General features: G+C 35.9%; 1 protein-coding gene and 1 non-coding gene across 2 annotated transcripts in view; one reads left to right on the plus strand and one right to left on the minus strand.

Annotated features, from left to right (window-relative positions):
- Positions 1 to 25,435, plus strand: part of TM9SF3 (transmembrane 9 superfamily member 3) — a 68,140-nt gene extending 42,705 nt beyond the window's left edge. Inside the window, exons 10-15 of the mRNA XM_023511777.1 lie at positions 9,294 to 9,433; positions 11,872 to 11,940; positions 15,006 to 15,152; positions 15,661 to 15,744; positions 15,859 to 15,935; positions 22,865 to 25,435. Coding sequence (XP_023367545.1) covers positions 9,294 to 9,433; positions 11,872 to 11,940; positions 15,006 to 15,152; positions 15,661 to 15,744; positions 15,859 to 15,935; positions 22,865 to 22,932 — 585 coding nt within the window. The 3' untranslated portion in view covers positions 22,933 to 25,435. The remainder of the gene's footprint in view (positions 1 to 9,293; positions 9,434 to 11,871; positions 11,941 to 15,005; positions 15,153 to 15,660; positions 15,745 to 15,858; positions 15,936 to 22,864) is intronic.
- On the minus strand, positions 16,125 to 16,229 carry LOC111724330. Its single transcript, XR_002772645.1, has one exon. It is a non-coding gene; the product is annotated as a U6 spliceosomal RNA (small nuclear RNA).
- Positions 25,436 to 25,817: the final 382 nt, after the last annotated feature.

Genomic DNA, 25,817 nt, shown 5'->3' on the forward strand with positions numbered 1-25,817 from the left:
TTGAGCCACAGGCGCCGAGCCCCATTTGCTTCTTATTAAAGATCCTCTGCTGAGTAAATTATTTTCATGTGGTTTAAAAATTAAAATTCTGCACTTGGTGCCCATAGCACAGTGGTTACAGCACCAGCCACATGTACTGAGGCTGGCAGGTTTGAACCTGGGCCAGCTAAACAACAATGACAACTGCAACAACAAAAAAAACATATAGCCAGGCATTGTGGCCAGTGCCTGTAGTCCCAGCTATTTGGGAGACTGAGGCAAGGGAATCACTTAACCCCAAGAGTTGGAGGTTGCTGTGAGCTGTGACGCCAGGGCACTCTACCTAGGGTGACATAGTGAGAGTTTGTCTCAAAAAAACAAAAGCAAAAAAATTAAAATTCTGATCCTTTTATAATTTTTCTTAGAAAATTTTAAATTTTATGTTGGTGAAAATGGTATTTCAAAGTTGCTTTGTCACACTAAAATTGTAAATTTTACCATTTTATAAATGGAGTTTTAAATATTAACATTCCATGTAATTTGCTTTTAGATAAAATTACTAATTATTAGAATATAATATTAACCTGTACTGAGAAAGAGAAGATTTGTAAAATTGATATTTAGTGAATAAAATACCAATAGTAACTGTTGGTATTTAGCAAGCTCCTGTATTATTATGTTCTTAATATATCTAATATAAAAGAATAATAAAGAGCTATAAAATACAGTGTTAGAAAACTTTGTTTCCTAAGCTAAACTGTTGACAAGTGCTAAGTAAGGCAAACAGAAGGATTTGTAAAGATATTTTCACAGTAAGACCAAAGGCTCATTACATGGGATCGATGATGTAACAGAGTAAAAGAAAAATGACCCCATCCTGTTCTTCCTCTTTTCATTTTTTACCAAATAAAATAAGCTTCAAACAAGAAAAGCAAGAGGAAAAATACCCTGAGAAGAGGGAAATGAGGCCCAAGCTAGGTAAGGTGATCATACAGGAGAACCTAGGCTACCTTAGTTGAAAGTCTCCTTGCTTTTCGAGATCATACTGAAAAGTCATGTTTGAGTAACTGTAAGAGAGCACAAGTATTTTAAAACTGGGCACAGGCAAATTTACTTTTCTGGGAGGAAAAGGAAGAAAGGAAATTGGATTCTATGTTACAAAATGTGGTGAACTTGATGAGGCACAAGATTGTAGAATGGGTTAAGATTTTTTTTTTTTTTCTGCAGTTTTTGGTCGGGGCTGGGTTTGAATGCACCACCTCCGGCATATGGGGCCGTCACCCTACTCCTTTGGGCCACAGGCACCGCCCAAGATTAATATTTTTAATGACAGGAAGTGATGACTATAAGGAGCCAATATGACTTTATTAAAGCAAAAATGCTAGAACAACTTAATTTCCCCTTTGTAGAAGAACAAGAGATACGCAGATAAAGTAAGTGTGTTATATGTTGTTGGGTAAGGTAGGGAGATGTGGCTCTAATAGTACAGTAAGGTAGATGTGACACCAAACAATTATAGAGTGTTGGGATGTTAACCATAGTATGTCATCTACTATCCTTCAGTAGACTATGACAGATATTCTTATCTCTGACCTATTCAAATGATTCTTGATAACTTAGATAAAGACTTGGTGATCTGTCAGTTAAATTCAAAAAAGACATGAGATGGGGGGGATGGGGGGGAGGGGACTAGTAATTTGGAATGATACAGCATCTGAAAAGATTTCAGCTAATTGAAATTGTGGGACATCTCTAACAAGAAGAATTATCATAGGACAAATAATATATTTGCATAGCACTTTGTACTTTACAAAGCATTTTCATACCCATTATATCATCTGATTTTCAGAATAACCCAGAGGCATAGAGCGAGTGATATGGGTACCCCTATTTTACAGATCAAAGAACCAAGACTCTCCTGTAGTAATTGACTCAAAATCGTATTTTCTTTCTTGTTGTGGTGCTGGAGGTGGAGATGGTGGGTTTTTATTTTATTTTTGCCTTTTTTCTTTCCTTTTTGTCAAAAAGATTCCTAGCTTTATTGTGCCTAGCAGTGGGCAGCTCCAGGAGAATGCTTTTTGCCCCTTTTTATTTGTCTGTTTTTGCAGATATATTAAGGTATGATAAATTGCATATGTTTAAAGTATACAGTTTGATGAATTTTAACATATATATGCACAACTGAAAACGTTACCGCACTTCAGAAAAAGAAGATACTCATCACATCCAGAAGTTTTCTCATTATATCTATAATTCATCCCTTCTCTTTTCCTTCCCCATTCCTAGATATCCACTAGCCTGCTCTTTTATCAAATGATTAGTTTGCATTACCTTAAATTTCCTTTAAATGAAATCAGTCAGCTTGTAGTTCTTTTTGTCTATTTTATCCACTCATAAAAATTATTTTGAGATTTATGATGTTGCTGCATTTATTAATTATTTGTTTCTTCGTATTGCTCAGTAGTATTTCATTTCATGGGTATACCTCAAGTTTATCTACTTAAGTGGTAATGAGTATTTGTGTTATTTCTGATTTTTGGTTATTGCCAGTCAAGCTTAGTATGAGTATTCATGTACAAGTCTTTGGGTGAAGATATGTTTTCATTTCTCTTAAATAAATAAGTAGGAGTGGAATGTCTGGGTTATATGATAGTTTAAATTTTCAAGAAACTGCTATACTTCTCCAGAGTGGTTTTGATATTCTACATTCCCACCAGCATTGTTTGAGAATTTCAGTTGCTCCACATCACTATCAGTACTTGATACAGTCAGTTTTTAAAATGCTAGTCTTTCCAGTGAGTGTGCATAGGGCTATCTCTAGTACTATGGTGGTTTGTTTGTTTGTTTGTTTTGAGACAGTCTCTCACTTTGTCACCCTGGGTCGAGTGCTATGGCATCATAGCTCACAGCAACCTTACACTCTTGGGCTCAGGCAATCCTATTGCCTCAGCCTCCTGAGAGGTGCCTGCCATAGTGCCTGGCTAGTTTTTTTTAGAGATGGGGTCTTGTTCTTGCTCAGGTTGGTCTTGAACTTCTGAGTGCAAGCAATCCATCCACCTCGGCCTCCCAGAGTTCTAGGATTACAGGTGTGAGCCACTGAGCACAGCCCTGTCTCTTAGTTTTAATTTGTATTTCCCTAATGACTAACCACGTTGAAGATCTTTTTGTTTATTTGGTATCTCTGTATCTTCTTTAGTTAATTTATAAATATTTTGCTTATTTTTAATAGATTACCTTCCTAATAAGTGGTAAGAGTTCTTTAAATATTGTAGATACAAGTTCTTTGTCTTCGTATGTATTTTCTGAGTATATACTTCTATTTTGTGACTTACCTTTTCATTACCTAAAGAGTATTTTTTGAAAGACAAAGTTAGTAATTTTGAAGTCAAATTTATTGGTACATTTTTTTTTTTTAATATTTTGTGCTTTTCCTGTCCTATTTCAGAAGTCTTTTGCCCAATCAGATATCACCAAGCTTTCCCTGTGTGCAGTCTTGTGGAGATTTTGTAGTTTTAGCTCTTAAATTTATGTCTGTGATTCATTTCTGATTAATTTTGTATATAGTGTGAGTTCAGGCTCAAGAGGTTTTTTGCTTTGTTTTGTTTTGTATATTGACTATTTAGTTGTTCCCAGATTATTTGTTGAAAAGATTATCCTTTCTCTGTTGAGTTACTTCAGAATCTTTGTCATTTCGGTGTGGATTTATTTCCAGATTTTCTCCTTTCAAAGGTCACTTTGTCTTGTTTTTATTCCAGTACCACTGCCTCGGTTACTATAGTTTATTAGTCCTGAATCAGATCTTTTTCCAAGTTGATTTGGCTCTTTTAGAACCTTTGCATTTCCATATAAAATTTAGGATCAGCTTGTCAATTTCTACAAAATGTTGGGATTTTGATTGGGATTACATTGAATCTATAGATGAATTTGGGAAGAATTGACATCTTACCTATTGATTCCTGGTTCTTTAGCATAGTATCTCTCAACTTATTTAGGTATCTTAAATTTTTCCTGGCAATGTTTTGATTTTAGTGTTCAGGTTTTGTACATCTTTTGTTGAATTTGTCCTCAAATATTTGTAGTACTTATTTTGGTTGTAAGTGGTATTTTTAAAACATTAAGTTGTAATTGTTTATTGCTAGTACAATGATGTGTTGCTTAATGACAGGGATACATTCTGAGAAATATGTCATTTTCCTTATATGAACACCATAGAGTGTACTTACCCAAACCTAGATAATAGAGCCTCTTTGTTCTAAGGCTACAAACCTATAGAGCATGTTGCTATACTGAATTTTATAGGCAGTTATAATACAGTGCTAAGAATTTATGTATCTATAAACATATCTATACAGAAAAATTACACTAAAAATACTCTATTATAATCTTATGGGACCACCATTGTATATGTGGCCTATCACTGACCATATGTTGTTATGTGGCACATGACTATACAGTTGACCCTTGAATAACATGAGGGTTGGGTACTGCACTTTACTCCTATACAGTTGAAAATCTGTTTATGACTTTAGGCTCCCTAAAATCTTAACTACTAATAAGCCTACTGTTGACTGGGACCTTATCATATAAAATGTTGATTATCACATATTTTGTATATTATATTCTTAAAATAAGTGAACTAGAGAAGAGAAAATGTTACTAAGGAAGTCATAAGGTTATCTGGCATGATGGTACATTTTTAGTAACAGCTACTCCGGAGTCAGAGGCAGGAGGATCAGTTGAGCCCAGGAATTTGAGCCTGTAGTGTCCTATGATTTTATTTATAAATAGCCACTGTACTCCAGCCTATTTCTTTAAAAAAAGAAATTATGAGGAAGAGAATATATATACTGTTGATAAGTGGAGTGGATTATACAAAGGTCTTCATCCTCATTGTCTTCACATTGAATAGGTGAGGAGGAGGAGGGGGGTCAGTTTTGTTATTGTAGGGGTAGCATAAATAGAAGAAAATTCAAGTATCAGGGGATTTGCACAATTCAAACCTGGGTTGTTCAGGGTCAACTGTGTATAGAAAAATACTTGATTTTTAGATAATGGCCTTGTGTCCTACAGCCTTGCTAAATCCACTTGTTAGTTCTAGCTAGTAGATTTTTTTACATAGTTTTCCATGTTATGAATAAAGAAAGTTTTCCTTTTCCTTCCTAATCTGTGTGCTTTTTATTTATTTTTCTTGCTTTTTTGCACTGGCTAACATCTCTAGTGTAATGTTGAATAGAAGTGGTGAGAGCATACATCCTTGCCTTATTCCTAATTTGGGGAGGAAAGCATTTTATTTTAGTCTTATACCGTTAAATAAAATGTTAGCTGTAGTTTTTGTTTTTCATTTTGTGCATTGTTTTTTGGTAGATGTTTTTCATCATATTAATAAAATTCCCTTCTATTTGTAGTTTGCTGAGAGTTGTTTTTTTTTTTTTTAAATTGGGAACGAATGTTGAATTTTCTAACACGTTTTTCTGCATCTTTTCAGATGATCTATGATTTTTCTTTTTTAGTCTGATTAATATGCTGAATAACATTGATTGATATTCTGATCTTAAGTTAGTTTTCATTTCTTTGAAGAACCATACTTTGTCATGATGTGTTATCCATTTTATATATTGTGGATTCCATTTACTAAAATTTGTTGTTTTTCATTTATAGTATTTATAAGAGATGTTGGTCTGTAATTTTCTTATAACATCCTTTTTTTCTGGTTTTGGTTATCCGGATAATGCTAGGTACATAGAATAAATTTTTTGCTTCAAATCTAGTCTTTAATATAGTACTGAAGTACCCAATAGGAACAGAATGGTGAGTTATATATTAGTATGTTGAAAATATCTGGCTAAATTATAACTGATAGACTTAGATGCATTTGTATTTGAGTTAGCAGTGCTCTGATTAGTATATCCAGTTGTTGCAATGCTTGAATTGAGGCTGAATACTTATTATGTAGGTCTAAATAAAGTCTTAAAATATATGAGTTTAAAAAGGGGTAGTAGAAATTAGCTACTGTGAGCAGGTGTTGAAGAAATACTTAAACATAATGGCTGACAAAATGATACATTTCCTAAGAATCATCTTACAATTACCATTTATTATCCTGAAAAAATTCTCTCCCATTAGTATTCCAGAATAGCCCATCTGAGGCTGCTTTTTCCTTTTCCATCCTATTCATGCCACAGATTTCCCAAAAGACCATTCTGGAAGCAAAGATAGAATAAGTAATAGCCACATTCTTGGTTTATGACTGAGATGGATTGAGAAGAGTTGACCAGTTGGTAGATCTTTGCGGTGTTAAGTATGACAACCATGACTTGTTCCTAATATGTTCTTGCTGTGGATCCAGGGAGGCCTTCAACATAGTCTGTCTTTTCCCCGCTGTCTGTTTTCACTCTCCTCTGGTTCATGAATGGTGGTTAGGGGAGAGCCTCATATTAGTTAAGTTCCAGCGTTTTCTCCTATATTTTAGACACTCTTAATTGCTAAATTTCATTTTAAAATGAAACCTTAGTATGGATGCAAAACATAGAAAACAGATACAAGCATGATTCTATTAGTATAACTATATTTTGCAAATTCAATATTTTAACCCTTTACATTTAATGAGAGCAATAAAGTATTGAATACAAATCTAATATCAAGGGATATGAATAACAACTGTACCTTATTTAGCTGAATATCACTATTGAGAAAAATCCTGATGTTGCAAATGAGTTAGTTTCATGTAAGTTTTTTTTTTAATAGCTTGTCTTGTAGTCTCAGAGTATTCTTAAATTAAACTCATTCAGAACTTGAACATAAAGGGGTAGGGAATCACTAACAATTTCTGGCAAACTCCTTACATTTTTTATCAGGTATAGAAAAGTTAGACAAAAGGAGAAAAATTTTAAATAAATTCTAAATAGTTGATAATGTCTTGAGCCTATTTATGGATTTTTTTTTTTTTTTTTGAGACAAAGTCTCACTATGTTGCCCTTGGTAGAGTGCCATAGTATTACAGCTCACAGCAACCCCAAACTCTTGGGCTTAAGCTATCCTCTTGCCTCAGCCTCCCAAGTAGCTGGGGACTACAGGCGCCTACCACAATGCCCGGCTATATGTTTTTGTTGTTGTTGCAGTTGTCTTTGTTTTTTAGCTGGCCTGGGCCAGGTTTAAACCTGCCAACCTTGGTGTATGTGGCCAGTGCCCTACCCACTGAGCTACAGGCGCTGCCTGTTTATGGGTTTCTTAATTGACTTGTTTCACTGGTCACTCAGTTGCCTATGACACATATGCTATAGCAGTATGTTTGCTTGTGTAACTTTTATTAAGCAAATAAAAGGCCAAAATTGGGATGGGAAAAAGAAAGGTAGAAAAAAAGAACTTTCTAGTTAATGACACATTTCATTCAGTTCAACTATATACACAAAGATAGGAGGAGAAACTGTATTCTGAGGTTTGTGTGAGAATGAGTTAACCTAGCCATGAGTATTGATATTTGGTATAGAACTCATTTGAGTTTGTTTACTTTTTATTACAGTTAAAATAATTTAAAAATATTTTGAAAAGGATATTCAAATCAAATACTTGTGGTATTCCTGAAGCTCTTCAGCAGGACCTAAGAGTTCTATGGAACAATTTGAAAACCATTCTTTTAGACCATGTGTTTCCGCATAGGAACGTTTTCTTTAGTCTCTCTTAAATTCTTATTTGAAATTAGAGTTCTGCTAAATTCAGGGAAAAAGACATAGGTCTTAGTTATAATGTGTTAAGGTTTGAGTCTTAAAGTAATTAAGAAAGCAATCAAAAGCAAGAATTGAGAATTTGTCGTCCCTGTATGTATGAAATATGTGTATAGTTCACAATATATTAAAAGTAGCTTAAAGACACCTGCTGACTTTTCACATTGTACCTAATAATGTGAGCATAAATTCATATTTTATAGGCTTTAATTGAGGTACAAATAAACTGAGTTTTCTAAGTTTTATCTTTAAAATGGGATTACAGAATTCTCGTAACTCTGACATGTTTATATATTTTATCTGAAAGGAAGATGATGATACCCTTGAGCTTGTTTAAAAATGCACACACACAATGATATAATAGAGTTTTCGCTAATGTTGCTTTAAAAGAAATTTTTCTTACAAATCACTGGTTTTCTGCCCCATACTTCTTTATTTCTCTCACTTTTATTTCCTGCCTATTAGAACCCCCAAATATGTAACTGAAAGAGTTCTTAGAGGTGCTTGAGTTCTACTCCATTTTACAGAGTTCAGAGAGAAGCAAGCTTAACTAGATGCTGGCCAGAAAAGAGGATAAGTGTGTATCTTTGTGTACTCTCTCCTACTCCCCAACCCCACAAAATCACAAAAATAAATATTTTCCTAGTTGGTGACTTTGGTTCTAGAATTTCTATATAGTGTTCTCTGTCATTTTAGACTTTGAATTACTAAGGAAACATTTATACTATTTTAGTAATAGTATAGAAATAGGCTTCTATTGTTAGGATTCTAAGGTGGTATAGAGTAGGAGAAAAAGAGCAGCTTTGAGGCTGGCAGATCTGAATTGAAATGGTTCAGTCTGTTACCTACTAGCTGTGTGACCATATGGAGTTACTTAGCCTCTCTGAGTCTTGCTTTCTTCATTTGTAAAATAGGGAAGTAATACATATAAAGCTCCTTGAGCTTATTAGAAGATCAAGAAAGTATAATCAAATAAATAAGTTTGCTATAATGATGAAAGATAAAGGATAGATGTTTCTTTTCTTTTTTTTTTTTTTTAGAGACAGAGTTTCACTTTGTCATCTTGTTGCCCTTGGTAGAGTGCTGTGACGTCACAGCTCATAGCAACCTCCAGCTCTTGGGTTTAGGCGATTCTCTTCCCTCAGCCTTGTGAGTAGCTGAAATTACAGGTGCCCGCCACAGTGCCTGGCTATTTTTCTATTGTAGTTTGGCCGGGGCCAGGTTCAAACCCACCACCCTCTGTATGTGGGGCTGGCACCCTACTCCCTGAGCCACAGGTGCCACCCGATAAAGGATAGATGTTAAAAGCATGACAGCTGAAAGTGCAAGAAGAGAAAGAAAAAAGGACTATAGCAGAGACAGTATGGAACAATAGGAAAAACGTGGCAATTCAAGTGGATAGGAAACAGTTCATTTTGTATTAGTTGAATTCATATATTTTATAGTTCTTTTTCATCTTGCTGCAATTTTAGCCCATATTGAACTTAAACATTTTCTTTTGTGATCAAATTGTGTTTAAATCTTTTTGTCCCTTTTATTTATTTTTATGGTTACTGTTCTCTAAGTAATTATATATTTTTGTTTAATTTACAGGTGGCCGTTTGCTGCATCTGTTTTTTTGTTATTCTTCCTCTAAATCTTGTTGGTACAATACTTGGCCGAAATCTGTCAGGTCAGCCCAACTTTCCTTGTCGTGTCAATGCTGTGCCTCGTCCTATACCGGAGAAAAAATGGTAAAGAGAATGCTCAATCTTAAGTGATCGTTTCTTACAATATATGAGTTCTTAAGGCTATTGTAACTTTAGAATTAATGTGTATAAAGTCATAAGATGGACACTTTATTTGGAGCTTTTTCTTAACTTTGAGCTTAAGAATTTATTTTAATTTTTCCTTTAATCTACATTAAAGTTTTGTTGGCACTCAGCCAACTTATTTATAAAACTTTTTTACATATTATCTGTGGCTGCTTTTACAGTATCAGGATTGACAGATCAGTAGTTTATGTCACAGATCATATCACCTGCAGAACCTGAAATATTTATTGTATTTTTGTTAATAAATATTTTATTATTCTAAATAATACATTGATAGCCATGTACATCCTACTGTTGAGAGGTGAATTAGGGTTTGAGACCAGTTATAACTGTTACATTCTTCCTCTTCACTCTGGGGTAGCATACGTAGAATCTCTTGAATACATGTCTATGACACTTTATACACTGAATGTGTTCTTGAGGAGCTCCCATAAACCAAGATTAATTATAACAAAGGATACAAATATTTCTGTTTAACAGCTAAAGAAGTGCCTCTGTGGCAATAGTTTAAACATGGTTTATATTGGCTTGGTGCCCATAGCTCAGTGGTTAGGACGCTGGTCACATACACCAAGGCAGGTGGATTCAAACCCAGCCTAGGCCTGCTAAACAATAATGGCAACTGCCTGGTCATTGTGGCAAGCACCTGTAGTCCTAGCTACTTGGGGGGCTGAGGCGAGAGAATCACTTAAGTGCAAGAGTTTGAGGTTACTGTGAGCTGTGATGCTATGGCACTCTACCGAGGGCAACATAATAAGACTGTGTCTCAAAAAAACCCCCAACAAACATAGTTTATAGTTCATTCAACCAGTTAGCTTTGAAATTTTGATTCTTGATGGATTTTTAATTTGAGATGATTTTTATTTTTTCAAACTTTGAACATAAAATGTGATGTGATTATTAGTTTTGGTTTTTATTTTTACGTTACAAATTTACACAAAATGTGAACTCATAGTTTGCCTTTTAAAATTAGTAAATTGAATGCTAGTGTTTATGCTATTCTGGATTTGCTTTTAACCACCTGTTTGTAGAGTGATCTGTTCTAGGCTGGAGAATTGGTCATGTTCTTTTCTTTCTTTAGGTTGGTGTTTATGAGAGACTTTATCTAGAACTTTTGCATTTATTTTTTAAAGTAAATATTTTCCTCAATTCATGATAGACTATTAAGGATGATTGATATCCTGATGTTCACCTCATTACTGGGGAAGGTGAGGTTAAAGACAAGTCAGAAGTCACAAAAGTTCCTCTAAGTCACTAGGGCTTGTGAACGGGAGGAGGGAACCACATGACCTTTCTCACCAGAGATGGGTCACATTTGGGGGTATAATCACATGGAAACCCTCAATCTGAATAAGGTCTGGCTCTCATAGACTGTGTTACCTTGAACGGGTCAATTTTAACCTCTGTGGGTCTTGGCTTCCTGTAAAATAAGGAAAGAAGATTAGATTAAATGATTTTTAAGTTACTTTTTCGAGTCTCAACTCTGTTTTTTAGTTTGTTCATTCCAGAGATAATTAGTTTAGTATCTTTTCTATTCTAGGTGCTATGGTAGGCACTGGGAAAACCTAGATGAATAGCTTCTGCCTGCCAGGGTGAGGTTTGATAGACACACACAGACACAGTTATAGAGTGGTAAGTGCTGCAGTGGAGTTACATTCAAAAAGCAGAAGGAGAATGGGGGAAAGATTCACCTCTCCCCAGGAGACTCAGGGAAAGCTTTCAAGGGAGAACACTTGAGCCACTGCTTGCAGGAAGAGAAAGAGATGAGAGAAGACATCCAGGTAGAGAATTATCAGTTCATAAATTGCAGTAAATGTTTGTTCAGTGGATTCACAAAGTTTAAATTTTATTTTTAATTCTTTCTTTTGTCTTCATTATAAATGAGAACGTATAACACCATACTTGTATAATTCATAGGCAAAGGAAATATAGAGCCCAGGAGAGAGTGAGCAAAGAGATAGCAGGGCCACAATTTGGGAAACGTTATTTCAGATAGTGGTCTCAGGACTCATTTTCTTTCCTTCTGGCTTCCTGTGAATAAATGTCTGTGGAGTTCTTGGAACTTACTGAAGGTGGTAGAACAGGAGTAAATCCTTAAGAGTCCTTGAGTTCTGCCAGTGGCAATAAATTGTGTTCCTCAAATCCTTGTTTTAGCATTTATTGCTAGAAAGAATATTCATTTGAATAATTTGAAGTCCCACCTGTGTATTGAACCTCTTGGTTTTGGCTTTTCTTTTTACCTGGTTTGTTTCTACCCTTTAGAGATGACGTTTTAAGTATTCAGCACCTGCTTCCTATTATCAGAATTTATGTGAAAATCATGTTAGAAATTTACTGTTAATTTTAATATTTTCCAGGTTCATGGAGCCAGCAGTCATTGTTTGCCTGGGAGGAATTTTACCTTTTGGCTCAATCTTTATTGAAATGTAAGTTTTTTTGTAATGTATTTATGTTTTGAGGGATTCAATTGTAATAAAAGATTGTGGAGTTAGGGTAGATAAAGAATCATCAGATTGAAAAGCATCTAATAGAGATAGCCTGTTAGACTTGGCTTCCAGAAAGAGGTCTATATAAACCATATCAAGGTAGTTTTCTGCTCCGTTGTCAAATATTCAGGTGAAGTTTGTACTTTTTTGTATTATATTCTAGACCTTTCACCTAACAGAAGATCTTAGACATTAAAGCATAAATGTTAGAGAATGGTAGACCAGCCTTGGAGCATATGCATTATGTTAGGAATTACTAGGTTTTGTGATATTTTTTGAATATTTATGAGGACCCAAGGAATTAGGTAAACCATTAGCTCCTACTCAGTCTAGGCCCTGCCATCTTCGATGCATAGTCATCCCTAGGTTCCTTCTGAAGAGGCCTGCAGGTGTGCTGGGAAGTGTGTGTATATGTGGGGGTATGCCGCCTTGTACCCACTCAGGATGCTTTGTATCTGCATCCTTTGTCACCACTGCAGAATATAAGCCTTTCTTTTAGTCAGCCCATGTCCCAGTGTCCCTTGATGAGAATGCTCTGGTTATTTTAGGCAAGATAATTCTTTGTCAAGGTCTTTCTAAAAAACTATAGTCATACACCCTGGGCTCCTGCCCTCAAATACCAATCCTTGTGACAACTCGAAATACACTTGCATATTTCCAGATGCTCCACTGCTGAATCTCCTCTGTACAGTTAGTAGGAGCCTCCTTAACAGGCATAATTGGATTTGATAGTTGGTCAGCTGAGAAAGTTGGCTTATGTGAAGGAATGACTTCAAAAGATATATGCGTAACATTTTATTTTAAAACAACTAAAAGTGTACCCTTCACTGATACATTTTTATTTTTAATTTTTAGAGACAGAGTCTCTCTTTGTCACCAGACTAAAGTACAGTGGTGCAGTCACAGCTCACTGTAACCTCACACTCCTGGACTTAAGTGATCTTCCTGCCTCAGCTTTCTGAGTAGCTGGGACTATAAGCACATTGCCACCCTTCTTGGTTAATTTTTTCTTTTAATTTTTTGTAAGATAGGTCTTGTTATGTTGCCCAGGCTGATCTTGAACTTTTGGTCTCAAGCATTCCTCTTGCCTTGGCCTCCCAAAGTCCTGGGATTATAGACATGAGTCACTGTGCCTGGCCTGACTTTTTTTTAAATAAAGAGCTGAAGTCTTGTCTTTGATTTGTGTCTACTGATTGGAGTTTCCATTGTTTTTCCTTTGACATTCATAATACAGCTTCTGTGTTTTCCAACCGTATAAAGCCAATTTAAAAGAAAAAAGTCTGAAACATTCTCAGTACAGAATCCTACATGTGTATATTTATACCCAGTCTTTTATGGTCATCTCACCCATATCTAATCTTACAGCTTTTTAAAGTGACTCATCCTTATTGAATCTTTCCAAAGCGTTGAACATAATTTTCATAGAAACCACACATCTCTTTGTTCCCGTGTTTATTGGTTTATATAATATTTAATTTAGTCAGTTTAGTCTATTTATACTAATGAGGACAACTGACATAGATACAGGCCAACTCCTGGTTGTCACCTGCCAGCAGCAAGTGTGCTGTGAGCATTAGTACCTTAGATGGGGATTGGAGTATGTGTCACTGTGTAACTCGCAGTTGGATAAAGCCAGTTCAGGAACAACTTCTGGAGTTTCAGTCTGACTCTGCTTTGTGTCCTTACCCAGACTCACTTGCCACTGCTTTTTCCCTTCTACTCTTATCTGAGTACTCCTGGGTCACATGTCTTCCTGCTTTCTCAGGCACTGTGTTCCGTAGATAGCTTCTCTGCTGTTTCTTTAACTTCTCTGCTATTTTGACTATCCTCAAATACATTCTCTCCTGGTAATCAAAGTGATCTTTTTAAAATATCACTCATAATCATGTCACTTCTTTGCTAAAGACCTCTCGTTTTCATTGAAATGAGTCATTTTCATTGAAACGAGATCCCAGCCTCAAACGTGGTTGTTAGTAATAAGAACCGGCCTGTTCACCTCTCCAACTTGATATCTTACAGATCTTGCCCCTTCCTACAAAGTACTAGCCATATTGAATTACTTTGAGTTTTTCAAAATGCAGTGCCTTCTTATTTGCTGACTTTTGCCTTTGCTGCTAGCTCCCCTCACCCCATATATGCCTTTTTTGATTCTTCTCACTACTGTCTCCCCTAAAGCCACAGCCAGCCAAAATGCCCTTCTTATGTGCATTGATGTAGACATCACAGCAGGTCACGATCCTTTACTGGTGTTTCCCCACCAGCCAGTAATCAAAGTAGACACTTCGTTGTCTTCACAGTTTTGTTCTCACTGCTCTCCTGACAGGTGGTAGGGGCTCTGTAAATATTTGTTGAAAGAATGAATGGTGATTAAATAATAAACAGAAGAGAATAAGAAAAAGAAGAGGCAGAAAGGCTCTGTTCTAATTTAATGATGACTTGATAACAGATTTAGTGTAAAGGATCTTTTTCTTAGTGAAAAATTTTAATGCCCTTTACTGTACTCTGAAGATAGCATGAATCTTTTTAGGCTTTCTTTTTCTAATTATTTTCTTTTCCTAATTGTGTACATTATTACTCTATCAAACTTATTTTTCTATTTAATAGGGTGTTTTGTAAAATATAAAAATACATCACTTAAATAGTGTTGTATCTACAAAATAGTGAAAGAATAAGGGAATTGTCTTTGTTTTACAATTATGGATTTTCAGCTATTTTCATTTCTTTTCCATTTTTACTCCTTTATATTTCTGATTTATTCCATTTGATTAGAGGTGACTGCCTTCTCTTGAGGAATCTGTTCTTGAAAAATTATACAAGAAAATATTTTTGAGAGAATTTTAGAGGATTTAATAGATAAGAAAGGGTAAGGGAAACTGTTGGAAGTTACCTAAGAGAAAAAAATTGAGGTTCAAGTGAGGCAAAAGTGAGAAGTAAGGTGTAAGAGGGGCAGAGTGAGCTTCACGGGTGATGACTGGACATCTCTGCTTTTGTTGCCTTTTGTGTAGGTATTTTATCTTCACATCTTTTTGGGCGTATAAGATCTATTACGTCTATGGCTTCATGATGCTGGTGCTTGTGATCCTGTGCATCGTGACTGTCTGCGTGACCATTGTGTGCACATATTTCCTACTAAACGCAGAGGATTATAGGTGGTAAGTACCCATTTGGGGGAAGGAACTTTGGCGTCCATAGTATTTTAAAATACGATGTGCTTTGAAATCTGTCAAGGAGTAAAAGATCTGTATAAAATAAAAAGAAATTTTGCTCCTTAAGATAGTAGAAGGATTCCCCCCCCCCCAGTGGTAAAAATGGTGAAGATTTTAGAGGAAAAATTGTAGCCAGTTTTTTTATATTAATGAGGGGTACTATGTTAGAAAAATTTTTACAAATTGCTTAATATGGAAATATTTTTACAAAGCATTACTCCATTTTAAACAGGAGGCTTAGATCTGAAAAAGGAAAGAGTTTATTTAAGGTCAGAATTCAGCTCTTAAGCTACCTTCCAATTCTTAAGCTCTCTCTTTTTTGGTACGTTTAAGTGCCATATATAAGCCTTTTTTTTTAAATATGCAGAATTTAAAAAGATGTTTTTATAAATTTTTTTGCTTTAAAATCTTTCAATGCCATGCATTCAAAGAAATTATCCTTTCTTTCCCTCAGGCAATGGACAAGTTTTCTCTCTGCTGCATCAACTGCAATCTATGTTTACATGTATTCCTTTTACTACTATTTTTTCAAAACAAAGTAAGTGGTGACATTTTCTCACTTTACCAAATTTGTCCTTTAAATACTAAAATTTAAGGCCTTAATATGGAAAGTAAAAGTGGATATACTATATGTAGTTTTGTTTTATTTCAGGATGTATGGCTTATTTCAAACATCATTTTACTTTGGATATATGGCGGTATTTAGCACAGCCTTGGGGATAATGTGTGGTAAGTTTTAAAATTCTTTGGATATTACTGAATAAATCTAAGTTTCTTAGAATCCAAAAAATAGAGTAATTGGAAATTAAGAAATTCCATTCTGTTGTTTGATCAGGAATATCTCAAAATAAATCCAAGAGTGTATTGTTTCTTCCTCCAAACCTAACTTAAATCACCTCATTAATTTCCTCTAATTTTTTTTTAGTCAAATGCTTTACAAATTTGCATGTCACCCTTGTGCAGGGCCATGCTAATCTTCTCTGTATCATTTCATTTTTCTGTATGCGCTTCCAAAAGGAGCACATTGATTTCTTTTTTATAGAAATTCTAATGATTCTGTATAGTACAGAATTCTGTACCACAGTTAGTTCCTCAATCATGTTGAGAGTTGGCCTTTTTAAAATAAAGCGTAGGTTCATGATGTAGGCACGTTCAGGTGTTGCTGAATGATTTCTGTTTGAAAGATTTTTGTACTCTTCACGAAGGTGCCAGTATCCAGGAGATAGCACAGTTGATTGGTTCTTAGTACCCACTTGGGTACCTGCCACCTGGGCTTAAGTTCTGGCTGTTTCATGTGTGTGCTTTGTGCCTTGATCCAGTTCCCTAAGATCTCCAAGCCTTTGTAAAATGGAGATAATACCACTGTTTCATGGGTCTATCTCAATCTTTTGTTAAAAGGAAAAGGAAGTGGGTCTGGGTGTGGTGGCTCATGCCTGTAATCCTAGGACTCTGGGAGGCCATGGCAGGCGGATTGCCTGAACTCAGGAGTTTGAGACCAGCCTGAGCAAAAGTGAGACCCCGTATTTAAAAATAGCTGGGTGTTGTGGCAGAAGCCTGTAGTCCCAGCTACTTGGGAGGCTGAGGCAAGAGAATTGCTTGAGCCCCAGAGTTTGAGACTGCTGTGAGTTGTAAGGCTATGGCACTCAGCTCCTTGGTGACTGAGTGAGACTATGTCTCTATTTATTTATTTATTTTTTAGAGACAGAGTCTCGCTTTGTTGTCTTTGGTAGAGTTCCATGGCATCACTGCTCACAGCAACCTCCAGCTCTTGGGCTTAGGCGATTCTCTTGTCTCAGCCTCCCGAGTAGCTGGGACTACAGGGGCCTGCCACAATGCTTGGCTATTTTTTGTTGCAGTTTGGCCAGGCTGGGTTCGAACCCACCACCTTCAGTATATGGGCCTGGTGCTCTACTCACTGAGCCACAGGCACTACCCAGAGACCATATCTTTAATTAAAAAAAAAAAGAAGGGGTAGTGGTTATCACCATATGATAGAACACAAGATGTGTGGAATAGCCAGAAAATAAGACAACTTTTGGAAATGGCATGGAAAGTGGTAAATGGCGTGGAGGTGAGAGACTGTAAGCACTGATTAATACATTAACTGCCATGTGAGTTGTACTTACACTGGTTTTGAGCCCAGCACCTCATCAAGCATATATAACTCACACATCTCTTGACTTATTTTGACCTAATAAAACACTGTTGCCCTAAAGTGTTAAATCTCCATATTGTCCCAAGTGCGGTGGCTCGTGCCTGTAATCTTAGCACTTCAGGAGGCCAAGGCGGGAGGATTGCTTGAGGTCAGGAGTTTGAGACGAGCCTGAGTAAGAGCAAGACACCTTCTCCGCTAAAAAAAAGAAGGGAAAGAAAGAAAAGAAAAGAAAATGCTGAGTGGAATGGTGTGCACCTATAGTCTCAATTACTTAGGATGCTGAGGCGAAACAATTGCTTGAACCCAGGACTTTGAGCTTGCATTGAGTTATGATGTTACCACTCACTGCACTCTAGCTTAGGTGACAGAGTGAGACCCTGTCTCAGGAGGGAAAAAAACAACAACAAAACCTTACTTTATACTGCTACTCACCTATTTTGTGGCTGTGATAAGTCACATTAACCTAAGTGTCATTCTCATTTGTAACATTGGCATATCGTTCAGAGTAATTGAGAAGAAGTACCATTGGGTATGTAAAGTACCTAGTGTAGTGCCAATACTATTGTTAGATGGTAAGAGAGAGCCAGTTACATGGGAGAGACGTGGTGAAGAATGAAAAGGGCAGGGACTTCTGGGGTCAGTCTGTCCTTAGTGTGAATCCTGGCATCCCCGCCCAACAGCCATGTTACTCTGGCCAAATTTAACCTTTCCCCCTCAACTTTCAAAATAGAGAATGCCTACCTCACAGGGTTGTGAAGAAGATTCAGTGATTAAATGTGGATCAACATTAGGTCAATGTAGATGCTCCGTGAGGCTGGCTGCAGCTGTTACTGATGAGGGCTGAAAGTGCTTGGGTTTCTACTGCTGCGGGATTGGGTCTTTGTTTCTTCATAGTCTCTTGTGGATTTCTGTACCTTGTATTTTCACCTTAGAGCAATTCATGACACTAAGTTCAGGCAGAGGTACCTTAAGGCAGCAGTCCCCAACCTTTCTTCGCACCAGGAACAGGTTTCTGGAAGACAATTTTTCCATAGGGTAAGAGGGGAGCGAGGGATTAGTTTTTATAAGGAGCATACAACCTTGATCCTCCTGCAGTTTACATACAGTGGGGTTCGCTCTCCTATGAGAATCTAATTCCATTTTTGGGGGGGCAGTAGAGTCTCACTATGTCGCCCTCAGTAGAGTGCTATGATGTCACAGCTCACAGCAACCTCAAACTCTTGGGCTTAAGTGATTCTCTTGCCTCAGCCTCCCAAATGGCTGGGACTACAGGTGCCTGCCACAATGCCCAGCTATTTTTTCTTTTTTTTTTTTTTTTTTGCAGTTTTTGGCCAGGGCTGGGTTTGAACCTACCACCCCCAGCATGTGGGACCAGTGCCCTATTCCTTTGAGCCATAGGTGCTGCCCCACCCATTTTTTGTTGCAGTTGTCATTGCTGTTTAGCTGGCCCAGGCCAGGTTTGAACCTGCCAGCCTGGGTATATGTGGCTAGCACCCTACCCACTGAGCTATAGGCACTGCCTTCTAATTCCACTTCTGATGTGATAGGAGGCAGAGCTCAGGCAGTGATGTAGTTGATTGGGACTGGCTGTAAAGACAGATGAAGCTTTGCTGGCTTGCCCATTGCTCACCTCCTGCTGTGTAGTGCGGTTCTTAACAGACCACAGACCAGTACCAGTCTGAGCATGGGGGTGGAGGACTATAGCCTTAGGGGAAACTCATACAAATACTTCACTTTTTTAAAAAAGTCAGTGTTCTACTCAATAAATGAGAGTGATTTCTTTGTTACTTCATAGTAATAATGGAAAACAGAAGGACTGACCACTGTGAAAACATTTCCAGAAAGTGGATAATTCATGCTTTTTCCTATTATTTGCCATTGGCTATTTGTCTGCCTATCTATCTATCTATCTGTCTGTCTATCTGTCAATCATTCTACCTTTAGCTACAGGCCAGGCAGTGGAATAAAGAAAATACAATAATCTTGTTGAAAGCTGGTCCTGGTTCAACATCTGAAGATACTACCTTTGGGGTGCCAAGATTAGTTTGTTTCTCCAGCAAAGGTGTTTGTTTAGTTAACATATGCCATGTGTGTGATCATTAGTGCACACACACAAATGAGGTTGACTATAGTGAAACTCATTCCACAAGCTATGAGGGAAGACAGTTATCTATATTATACTCACAGGTTTTATTTATAGCTGTTGTGGTAGCCATTTTCTGTGATAAATTAATTAACCAAACCAACTTTAAGGGAAAGATGACTAGGGCCTGAGTGTTAAAACTAAATTGTGTCGTGTGGAATTGTCCCTGTTCTTAGGCATTCAAAAGGTTCCTTTGGTATTATTAACCATCCTTTTTTCAGAACATGGCTCACTGGGCTCCCCTTTATTAATCTGAGATTTTTCTGGATTATCACCAGCATTCAGTGAGGTATAGAATTATGTGATTAAGCCAAGAGTTAAATTTTTTTTTTCTTGACCTAACTTTTTCTTATATGTGATCTTAGTAAGACCTAGAGAGGTAACATCTTGACATTTACAAAGATGATGAAATGAATCCAGCTAAATTTTTTGAGTGCTTTTCCTGTTGAAATTTCATCTCGCTGCCTGAAAATCTTGGCACCTTTACAGTTCCCTGCTGTTCTGGCAGTGCCCCAGCATTTATTCTTTAATGGCTTATATGCCTTTAGTGCTTCATATTTTTAAGGGGGGAGAAACTGTTCAGACTAGAACTTATTAAAATATTATAACAGAAAAATTATATATACTCATCATTTTATGTTGTGAAAATGCTTAAGTTGGTAATTAAAAGAAAAATATTTGTTGATTTTTTTTTTTTTTTTGGAATGTAGAAAAGAGAAATGACTGTTAAGGTGGGATATTATGAGCATAGCATTTTTGTATTAAGGACATTAAAAATGTATTTCTATTATTCCTAAGATATTTACTTTTCTAGAGAGCATATTCAGTATCCTATTTTTATAAAGGTGTATTTTTATAAGTTTATTCTTGAGGTACTCATAAGGTTAGGAAAAATTACTCTCTAGATTGATACTATTTTGATTTTAAGCACATCTCTGCTCAAAGGGGAACAGTGTTTTGTAGATCTGGGAAATTGGATGTAGTTATTGGAGAGTGTTATGTTATGCCAGTTAAATTTTTGGTGCTAATTAAAATTTTATAGATATTTTTATGTTCTAAGGATCCAGGTTTATTTTTACAAAATTGAATGATTTTTCTCCTACCCTGTAAAGAATCACTTTATAATGATTTCAGAATACATTATCAGTATTTTAAAGTGCAATATCATTATTTCATATTATAAAAGAAGTATCTAGTCATTATAAAAATAAGTAGAAATAGGTTTGTCATTTTGGTGAGGGGTTTGGTATTTTTAATATTTAATAATGGGAAATTTTGCAATATATAGAAAAGTAGGGAAAGTAATATATATATAGTGAGTACCATGTACTGGATAGTTACCATTAGTTTATCAACTCGTGGCCAGTGTTTTCTTTTGTTATTTATATCCTCACCTAACCCCCTTTTATTCTGACATGAATCTCAGACCTTACGTCATTTCATTTATATATATGTATCTAAAATATAATTCCTTAAAATGATGAGATACACAATTTATATTCAAATTTATCTCACCTGTAACTCTTTTGATATGGTTGATTTGCATCCAGATTAGATAAGGTTCTTGCATTACTTGGTTAAAATGTCTCTTAAGGCTCTTCTAATCTATAGGTGTTCTCTCTCTTTGCCCTTATAATTTATTTTAAAAACGTAGAAAAAAGAATTCCTCTAGAGTTTTCCACACTCAGGATTTGACTGATACTGTCCATGAGGTGTCACTTACTGTTTCTCCATGTGCCTCCCTCTACTCCATATTTCCTGTAAAGTGGCAGTTGTAGATCTGTAGGCTTCATCATACCTAATAATACTGGTTCAAGAAAACTTAACAAGTCATTTGTAAATTTACCAAGGGGCATATAATTTTTATTTCTCTTTCTTTGTGACGTCAACAGACATTGATGATTATTACCCAGTTCATTAGTGGTTGTATTATTCTGTTGATCTTTTACATTTATTAGCTGGGATACTTCTATAAGGAGAACTGTCCTTTCATCAACCATTTGGTTACCTTGAGGTACAGTTCATACATACAAAAGGCAAGATACATGCTTGTATCACCCAATCACTGGGTATTCACCCAATTGGGTGAATAAAAGTTGATTCAAAGGTGACCAGTTAGGCACACATCTGTGTTTATCTCTCTGTGTGTGTGTGTGTATACCATCATTAACTTATGGAAGAGTTACTTTTAAACTTTAAATAATATTGGGCTATATGGTAAAGTCCTAAGTCCAATGGAGAATTTTCTTTTGATAGTTTAATGACCAGTTGTCTTGTTTTAAAGAGCCCTTAGTATTTGCAGTAAAGAACTATCCTGGCTCGGCGCCTGTGGCTCAAGCGGCTAAGGCGCCAGCCACATACACCTAAGGTGGCGGGTTCGAATCCCCAACCCGGGCCCGTCAAGCAACAATGATGGCTGCAACCAAAAAATGGCCAGGCGTTGTGGCGGGCGCCTGTAGTCCCAGCTACTTGGGAGGCTGAGGCAGGAGACTCCCTTGAGCCCAGGAGTTGGAGGTTGCTGTGAGCGTGATGCCATGGCACTCTACCCAGGGGGGATAGCTTGAGGCTCTGTCTCAAAAAAAAAAAAAAAAAAAAAAGAACTATCCAGTTCATTCATTCATTAAACTAATATTTATTGAGCTTCTTACCATGTTGCCAGGTACTCTTTTAGACTCAAAAAGTAGATATTTCATTTAACAAAACAAACAAATACTCTGCTTTCTGGCATTTGGAGCCCCATTTGACCTTTATTTAAAAATGTTTCAGAATGTGTGATCTGCTTACCTGTATTTTTTGTCTCTTCTCTCTGTTCCCTCAAATATGTCATCCTTTCTTTAAACCACACAGCATCTGTAACTTAAACATATAAAAGAAACCATCAGAAAATGCTTCTTCTCTAGAACTTCAAATGCTGTTGGGCCATGGTTCTCTGTCCTTTCCTAAGAGAGTTCCCCATGTTATCCATTAGGTTTTGGGAACATACATTGATATTGCTGTAATGATGCAGAAAAATAGATGCTCAAATGAAAGAAGACATTGTTTTTTTCATTTAACATATTTTTTTGCTATTATCAAATTATTTTTGTTTTATACAAAATGTATTTTAATTCCCTTGTTACTGATTATACAACAGATAATTGTTACTTGATTCTAAAAAATTACATTAGGTTAGAGTTGGTGTATGACGGTAACAGGTGATTTGCAAAGTAAATGACGCAGTTTTAGTAAGTTCACGGACAATGCTAACATAACAGCATCTTGAAAAGAATAACTTCCCAAGCAGAGATCATTTTGTGTTTATAAATTATGGACACTGCTCTGTATGTTTTTGTTTCAAAATATCTTATTTTATTTTTGCAGGAGCGATTGGTTACATGGGAACAAGTGCCTTTGTCCGAAAAATCTATACTAATGTGAAAATTGACTAGAGACCCAAGAAAACATGGAACTTCGGATCAATTTCTTTTTCAAAGGGGTGGAACTTGCATAGAAAAAAAAGCGCAAGAAGAGATTTGGGCTTTAACACTGGGTACTTTGTGGGTCTCTCTTTTCGTGGATGGCTTAAAGTAACATCTATTTCCATTGATCCTAGGTTCTTACTGACTGCTTTCTCCAACTGTTCACAGCAAATGCTTGGATTTTATGCAGTAGGCATTACTACAGTACATGGCTAATCTTCCCAAAAACTAGCTCATTAAAGATGAAATAGACCGGCTCTCTTCAGTGAAGAGGACAAATAGTTTATTTAAAGCATTTGTTCCAATAAAATAAATAGAGGGAAACTTGGATGCTAAAATTACATGAATAGGAATCTTCCTGGCACTTAGAGTTTCTACATTATTGAAAAATGATGTTCCAGAAAGATTACTTTTTTTTTCTCTAATTTTTACTGCCATCATCGACCTATTGTGGGACATTTTTATATATTGAATCTGGGTTCTTTTTTGACTTTGTTTTTCCCAATCCAACTGCATCCTTTTTTTAACAGAGAGAATTAAAAAATATTAAATCCTGCATGTAATATATCTGCTGTCATCTTAGTTGGACCAACTTCCCATTTATTTATCTTGAAACTATCCTGTTACATCTTAATTCCATCCAAAGAAGATACAGTCTGAAGATAGAGGCGTACTCTCTACAATGCAATTTACTGTACAGTTAGAAAGCAAAGTGTTAAATGGAGAAGATACTTGTTTTTATTAAACATTTTGAGATTTAGATAAATTACATTTTAACTGAATGTCTAAAGTGATTATCTTTTTTTTCCCCCCAAGTTAGTCTTACACATTTTTGGGGTTTGAATGAAGGCTTTAAATAAGAAATTATTAAAAACAGGGGGGGGTGGGTAATAACTGTATATAACATTAAATAATGTAACGTAGGTGTAGATTCCCAAATGCATTTGGATGTACAGATTGACTACGGAGTACTTTTTTCTGATGATGATTGGTGTAGAAATGTGTGGATTTGGGTGGCTTTTTACATCTTGCCTACCATTGCATGAAACATTGGGGTTTCTTCAAAATGTGTGTGTCATACTTCTTTTGGGAGGGGGGTTGTTTTCTTCTCTTTTCATTTTGAGACTCCTACAGGAGCTGAATTTGTAATTTAGAAACATTTAATTTTGTTAATCCTGTCTGGGACACTTAAGTAACATCTGAAGCATTATTGCTTTAGAATGTTCAAATAAAATTTCCTGACCAAATTGTTTTGTGGAAATAGATGTGTTTGCAATTTGAACGGCAATATTACTAAAGGCCATTTAAAAAAATATATAATGGACTATGCTTTTCTAATACAGGAGACCCACACTTTAAATCCCCAAACTTGCTTACATCTAGATTGGTCGTAAGGTCATAAAGTGAATGATTAGCCCTTTGAATGAAATTGTGGCACAAAATCTGTTCAGGTTGGTGTACCGTGTATAGTGGGGCTGGGATACAAGTAGTTAGCTTACTATTGGATGAGCAAGTAAAAGTTACAGTTTCCTAAGAGAAGTGAGTTTAGTTTTGACTACATCCTTCTGGAATTAACCATAATGTGAAGTTTTTCTAGAATCATTGAGTTTCAAGCTTAATAGTTTGCTATGCAAATGAGCACCTAAAACAATGCTGTATATTGGTATTTTTGAAAGGACTCAAAACAGCTGTTCTAAACCTTTATTTGAAATTTATGCCATTAATAGTTAACGTAATATATTTTCATTACAAAATGTTTCTATAAATTGAGGGACTCCCCATCCTATATTGTGGCATGTAAGTCCTAGAAACACCGAAAAGTATGATTTCTTACCACTGACGTATGGTTGATGTGAATAATAGAAACTTGATCAGAAGCTGTAGGTAAACCTCCTCTTTAAGCCAAAATTTTATATTAAATATAATCTGTTCTTATGTTTTCTCTTCCTTCTCTCTTACGTTTAAGATCTTATAAAAAGCTAAAATTCAATATTTAATTGCTTATGTTTCTTTTTAGTTGCATGAAAAGTACTTTTAGCATACCAACATAGTCTGATGGGAGTATAAATTGAACAGTACACTTTTGTTTTAATAAATTGAAATTTGTTTTATGTGTTATGCATCTTGCAGGTAAGATGGAGGGTTTTAAAAAATGGGTAGGTTAACTGCTTTTAGGTGCACCAATTCTATTAAATTGAGCTCTATTTGAAATTCTTTGGAATTTGCAGTAAAAAAGAATTTTCTAATTTCCAATTACATTAATAGCACTAAAATGAATATAAATCACCTTGAAAAGTCCTGTAGAAAAGGACTTGTATTGTTTTATGACTTTATAGAGGGGCTGAATAAATGTGTTTATGTGTCTTGAAGAACACGTAATTCACACGTGGCTTGGCATCTAGCTATAGAATAGAAAACAGAATATTATTGAAGTTAATTGAAGGCTGGGATTTTTTTCTTTTTACCACATTAATGCTGTGTCTCTTCCATTTGTTTAACATCATTTGTTCAACTTAACTGATGTTTTGAACAGTCCCAGACAGTGAGGATAAACTTTCTCTGCATATCTTTCAGCATACTTCTACTGACCTGAAGTTTGACTTCATTACTAGTTAGAGTAGAGTAAGGTGGAAATGTAAAATAATGGTTAAAGGGATGGTAAAGCATTCTTAAGTGTATCATGTTGGGCTCCTAGATTATACTGGGTTTGCCCATAAATCAAACCCCATACTCTTAGAATTCATTATATTGTGGTGATATCTGAACCTAGTGAATGCTATGCTCAGGTATTTTCCTTAAGTGTGGGTGGACCTCTAGATTATAAAGTTGGTTCTTGTAAATTCCACTTCTTTCAA

Source organism: Otolemur garnettii, unplaced genomic scaffold, assembly GCF_000181295.1.
Source record: "Otolemur garnettii isolate 467f Iridium unplaced genomic scaffold, OtoGar3 scaffold00021, whole genome shotgun sequence".
Taxonomy (NCBI): Eukaryota; Metazoa; Chordata; class Mammalia; order Primates; family Galagidae; genus Otolemur; species Otolemur garnettii.